The sequence below is a fragment of the Camellia sinensis genome, chromosome 12, assembly GCF_055761805.1.
Source record: "Camellia sinensis isolate YWXY chromosome 12, ASM5576180v1, whole genome shotgun sequence".
In the NCBI taxonomy this organism is placed as follows: domain Eukaryota; kingdom Viridiplantae; phylum Streptophyta; class Magnoliopsida; order Ericales; family Theaceae; genus Camellia; species Camellia sinensis.
In genome coordinates, this window is record NC_138972.1 from 94,618,207 (window position 1) to 94,624,607 (window position 6,401).

At 34.8% G+C, this 6,401-nt stretch overlaps 1 protein-coding gene across 3 annotated transcripts in view; it reads right to left on the reverse strand.

The window, feature by feature from the left end:
• LOC114287031 (receptor protein kinase TMK1) overlaps window positions 1–5,914 on the reverse strand; it is a 91,460-nt gene extending 85,546 nt beyond the window's left edge. Inside the window, exons 1-3 of one of the 3 annotated variants that reach the window (XM_028230300.2) lie at window positions 3,060–5,854; window positions 1,819–2,339; window positions 1,333–1,442 (exon numbers count right to left, since the gene is read on the reverse strand). In XM_028230300.2, the coding sequence (XP_028086101.2) occupies window positions 1,828–2,339; window positions 3,060–5,466 (2,919 nt within the window). In that variant the 5' untranslated portion in view covers window positions 5,467–5,854 and the 3' untranslated portion in view covers window positions 1,333–1,442; window positions 1,819–1,827. Of the gene's footprint in view, window positions 1–1,332; window positions 1,443–1,499; window positions 2,340–3,059 lie in introns of those variants that run through there. The other 2 variants (XM_082899279.1, XM_028230299.2) reach the window with 2 other exon arrangements.
• Window positions 5,915–6,401: the final 487 nt, after the last annotated feature.

The following is a 6,401-nucleotide window of genomic DNA, read 5'->3' on the forward strand; positions in this document are numbered from 1 at the left end:
TTGGAAATTCTTTTATCAAATGTCAAGTATTAATATTTGGTATTTTTGTGTGGAAAATACAAAGTTTAATTTTTTTATTTTTTAAAAAAATTAAATTAAATAGTTTTTGAATATAAAAAAATAATGAAATAATTTTGATAATGCATGATTTTCTTATATGTATTTATTATTGGTATCTAACAATTTACTTAATAATCTTTTGGTTATAATGAGTTAGATTGTTATCCCAAAAAAAATATTAATAAGTTGTTGTATTATGTTCAAAATTTATAAAAATTTAAACCGCCAAATCGACACGCATCCCTCCGCCAATCCGCATCGATCAATCAGGCGAACAGATACGGATTGATTTTTTTCAATTCGCCAATTTGGCAGACGAATGGCAGATTAGAAATTTCCCGACCTAAACCGAACTGCGAACATCCTAATATTTGGTCATTTTCCTAATTAATTTTTTTTTTTTACTTTAGTCCTTTTAAGTTTTTCTTAATTTATTCTTGAGACTAACATCTATTCAAAACTAAATTAAAAAATATATATATCACATTAGCTACCACACGATATAAAAAATATATATTATTGTATATTATTCATTCATTATCCATAATCGAGTGGATGTGTAAGTTTAGAAAGACAATGAAATATCATTTTTGAAGGCATTTTAGGTTTCATTATTTGACTACTGAGGATTACCTTCTGTGAAAACTCACTCACATTGTCAAGTGGCAGCCTGGTCTATAAAAATGTATGCATCAATTCTTACAAACATAACAAAAAGCACAAATTCTTACAAACATAACAAAAATCGAACGCCCAATAGCTAGTAGGTGTAACTTGAAAAAGACACTCACCAAAGTCGTAGGTTGAATTCACGACAATATTGCTCCTTTCCTTAAAATCAGCTTGTTTGGTTTCGTTTTTCTGAAAACAGTTTTCAAAAAATTTTACTTTCTTATTTTTCCTGTTTTTTTGTTTTTAACGAATTTTTTTAATATTTTAAGCAATTTTTTTAATTTTTAGTTATACCTAACATAAATATACCTAAAAAGTAAAAAATTTGTGAAAAAAACCTTTTAAAAATTCACTAAAAACCAAAAATACAAAAAAAAAAACGAGAATTCAGTACATTTTTTGTATTTTTATGTATTTAATAATTTTAAAAAATATTTTTTAACAATTTTTTTACTTTTTAGATACATCTAAGTAAGGTGCATCTAAAAAATTAAAAAAATGTTTAAAATTTTAAAAATATTCACTAAAAATAAAAAAATACGAAAAATAAAAAACTCAGTTTTCAAAAAATTTAATCCAAAAAACTCAAACCAAACACACTGATTAGTTTTTAGACATTGATACTCAAAAAGTTGAATGTTACCTCAGGAAACAAAATGCTTTCCCCTGATCTAAAACGTGGAGAATAACATTCCTACAAGCGAAGTTCCCTTTCAAGAAAAAAAAATTAAGGTTAAAATTCAAAACATTATTAACTACTATGACAATAAAACACAAAAAGCTGCTTGTTTTAGCCAGCAATATGAAATTGATATAGGAGATTAACAAAATCTATTGAACAACATACAGACCTATATCAAGGAATAACAAATTAAAAATTGGCACCAACAAACAACAATTCCATTTTCCCTATGTATATCTACATTTTTGACAACTCACACAGCTCAAAGCCGATGTGTTACTGCTTTTTGAGCACTTGAAAATTTATAAGCTTCTATTCAATGTTTTATCCTCAAAGCATGAAACAAAAGTTACCCATATGAACAATATCAGCAACTTATTAAACGAAAAGGCAGCGAGGACTACCTTGAATCATCATCGACAATTTGCAGAACCGAAGGAATCTGCAAATCCAGTTGGGATCGCTGGAATACTTCCTTTGCTGTCGTTTTGACTATCACCAGTGAAATCTTTTGTTTCTGCTTCTTGCCAGCCCTTTAACAATTCAGGAAGGGGTAAATTGTAAACGATGCCAGAATATTCTTCCTCTCTTTCTCCAACAAATGGTTTCCATTTCTCAACCAGCGGGGCCAGAACATTCACCGCATAACCCATATCAGGCCGATGGTTCAGATCTCTAGCTGTGCAATGCCCAGCCAGTTCAGCTATGATGCAAATGCTATCAAAAATCTCCTCATTCGCTTCAAGAGCCGGGTCAATTGCGGCAAATAGCTTCTCGCTGTTTGATTTTATTGTCCAAAACCACTCGGCCAAGTACCGATTCTCTTCAGAACGATGCTCATCGAGTGCCGCTAATCCTGTCAAAATTTCCATCAGCACCACTCCGAAGCTGAAAACATCTGCTTTCGTTGTGATTTTTCCTGTCACTGAAATGGATATTTCATTATTAGGAGATTTACAAGCATGATTGTAAGAGGAAAAATAAAGATAACTAGGAATTTAGAGTCATGTTAATAATGAGGACATCACTCAAATATCAAATGTTCAATGAATTCATGTTGGAAATTTCTATGATCAATTCATATGAGGCTATCTAGGTGCATTTTGTTATGCTAGATTTTTACAAGACATCGTGTTCTTGTTAAATAGTCAACCCCACTTAAATAGGACACAAGACATAGTTTGGTTTGGTTATTGTGTTCTTGTTAAACGTGAGATTGTAAATCCATTCTCTTAATGAATGTTCTTTGGCTGAATAAATGAAATTGAAGAAAAATTATGCCGTGTGGGTTGTACTATGAAATTAAACATATTAATCACATCAATTAACGAAGTGGAAGAAAAATAATTAAAACACGTTGCACTTATTGCATTTTCAATGTGCAAGTTCTACATCAACTAACACCACAAGGTATAACCATTCCGAATTTAGGGCAGATAGAATGTCTTGCTTTACTATCAGAGTATTGTGTGGATGCACAATTTTTAATTTTGGCAACGCAAGAGACCAATCTCTTCGATGTTTACATTAATATATGTTTTGAAATGAAAGCAGAGATTAATTATGGAAACATGTTCTCTGAAAATCACACACCTAATGTTATACCATATTTTGCATTAAATTCAGAATAAGAAGACTGTCTTACCAGCATACTCGGGTGCAAGGTATCCAAATGTTCCCGCAAGCCTAGTTGCAACAGACTTTTCCCTATCGGGAGCAAGTTTCACTAGCCCAAAATCAGCAACTTTGGCCCTAAAGTCATCACCCAGAAGAATATTTGAAGATTTAAGGTCGCGGTGAATGAAGCTCTGATGTGCAAGTGTGTGAAGATACTCCATCCCTCTAGCAACATCTAAAGCAATATACAGCCTCCGAGTCCAAGACAGAGGCTCCAAGTTCAAGCTCTTCCATTGGAAAAGATGCCTACTTAGAGCACCCTGAGGCATATATTCATAAACCAAGAGCCTCTCATTGCTTTCAATACAATAGCCTAGAAGAGACACCAAATGCCGGTGTCGGACCTTAGATAGAACAGCGATTTCAGCCTGAAATTCTCCAGAAGCGTTGCTACTAATCACCCCGCCTTCCATTCTTTTAACTGCTATTTTAGTCCCATCTTTGATCATGCCCTTGTAAACAACACCAAATCCACCACGGCCGAGCTCATTTTCTGGTGCAAAATTGTCAGTCACCTGTCGAAGAACCTGAACCGAAATGACCAGGTTTCCAGGCTCGATCATGTGACCATTTTCACTTCCACTACCACTTCCATTTTCAGATTCTAAACTTTTGGGGGTGTTATTACAGACTGCAACCTTAACAATGTTATTAGGATCAGATGGGTCTCTAGGGTGGACCACTACGGCACTTGGCTTCGCTATGGTGTCTTTCTTCTTCTTAAAGAGGAACAGAGCTAAAAGAACCAACAGAAGGATCATCATTACAGAAATTGTGGCTGCTACAATGACAACTAGATTATACCTTTCATGATTTGTTGGATCAACTTGCTTTTCAATATGACTAGGTGAGCTAGAATTTGAACCTTTTGTTGATGGGGCATTGGGCGACGGTGATTGTGAAGGAGGGGATGGGCCGCCATTTGGTGATTGTGAAGGAGCCGATGGGACGCTAACAGGTGAAGGAGCTGATGGAGTGCTAATTGGTGAGGGACGGGGAGGTCCCTTAGTCCGATTAGCAACCAATAGCGGATTACCATCAGTAATGAATTTAACACTGTTAGGGAATTTGGGTAATGGAGGCTGAAAATTGTTTCCACTTATATCCAACAATCTCAAAGATTTCAACTCAGACAATTTTGTGGGGACTGTGCCACTTATATGGTTTCCTCCAAGATGAATTTCCATCAGAGAAGGTAGGTTTGCAAGTGAAGGACTGAGAGTACCATTAAGCCCTTGCTTCTGCAAATTTATAATAGTAACCTCACCTTTTGTATTGCAACTCAACCCCAACCATGGTCCTTTACACGGGTCATTACCGGTCCACTGAGAAGCAAGATTCGAAGGATAATTCAGAGCACGAAGAAAATCTAAAAGCGCATTGACTTGAGGAGAACATGGTGCCCCAGGAGTTGATTGGCAAAATGAATTCGAAGAGAAAGTTACAACATTAGCTTTGAACTTAGGGATTGAACCCATTAGCATATTATTGTTTAAATTCAGTAACTTCAGATTTATAGTGGCCAAGCTCGGTGGAATCAAACCAACAAGCTCGTTTTTGTTAAGGTTGAGTTCTTTCAAAGAAGTCAAATCTCCAATATTATCAGGAATTGAACCCGTGAAGCTGTTACCGTGAAGCCAAGCTTGCCTGAGAGAGACCATCGAGCCAATTACATCAATTGTACCGATCAATCCACCACCATCTTGATCATTCAACCACAAAACTTGCAACATTGAGTCATAGAAACTTTTGGGTATCCCACCGGATAATCTATTATACGAAAGTCTCAATGCACTCAGAGATGGCAATTTTCCCAAAAAGTCTGGTAAGGGTCCAACTATATTGCACCTTGAACAGGAAAAATTTGTTAACTGAATTGAATCCTCCAATTCATCGGGTATAGACCATCCGTTAGTTTCATTAAATGGGTTATCATCCAAAGCGAGGACACGAGCACTACTAAGCCCGTGGAAGAAATCAGCGGGGATTGTATCAAATTCATTGAAATCCAAGTAAGCATATTGAAGTTCAGACAATCCACTGAAAGTGGGCAACTTCCCATAGAAATGGTTCTTTTGAAGACCTAAATTGTAGAGTTTTGTGAGCTGATTAAAGTTCTGAGGGAGGGTACCCTTAAGACCCAAATTGGCAACCTGAATTTGGGTAACTCTGCCCTTAGAACAGAACACATGAAGCCATGTGGGAGGGCCACAAGGATCATTTCCATTGTTTGGCCATTTCAGGAGATCTGGATTTTCCAACCCTTTTTTGAAATCACTAAGAACTTTGGCATCATTAGGGTCTGTAACACTAAAAGCCAGGTTCAAGAGGCAAAAAACAATTGCAATGCAGAGCATTCCCTCATTATCAGCCATGGTTTAGCTTTAACTCTTCATACCAGACATGAAGAGATTACCATAAAAGCTCATCTTTGGAATATAAAACAAAACCCAGTTGGCAAAAACATGTAAAATGTTTTCGGAGATCGAAAAAGTGAAAATGAAAGCAAAATTGAACGAACCTCGGAGGACCCAGATGCAACATTGAACGCACTCAACAATGGGGTATGAAATGGGAGGATTTTGAAGAGGAAATATTCAAGACCCAGATGGAGAAAATTGTGGAGATTCGAGGAGAAACAAGAAAGAGAGCGAAATCTCGTACACTTTAGGGTTTTCCTACATTGGATCAAACCCTAATGACGACGAGCACTTCCTCCACCACCGTCTCCGGTGTCTCTCTCTCTCTCTCTCAATTCTTCTCTATGTTGCCTTCTCTGTCTTTCTTTCCTTCTTGTTTGTTTGTTTTTGTTTTTCTATTTTTTGATTTTGGTTTTTTTTTTTTTTAATTTTAGAGCTTGTTTGGGTGTATTAAAATAGCATATTTTTTATGTTTCTTAAATCATATAATTTATTTTTATTTTTATAAAAAAATTAAAAAAATATATTTATTTAGATCATTTAAAACAATCAATATTATTCAAAATTTGTTAAACTGTGGACCATTATGAAAATTAATTTATTGATTTATTTAAAACAAATCATCTCTTTTTCTTTTTCTTTTTTAACACGTTTTCTGAAAAAATTAAAAATAAATAAATAAATTATCTTACTTCCCAAAAACAAGCTTATATTATTACCATAATTTTTGGCCGATATGACGACATGACATGGCATACCAAATACTTGTTTCTTATAACTACCTGTTTCGTGGGCGAGCTTATTGAGGGGCCGCTTGGCAATATGGTTTGTGAGTAAAATAATTATAAAAAATAAAATATATTATTTTAATTATAATAAATAAAATATTA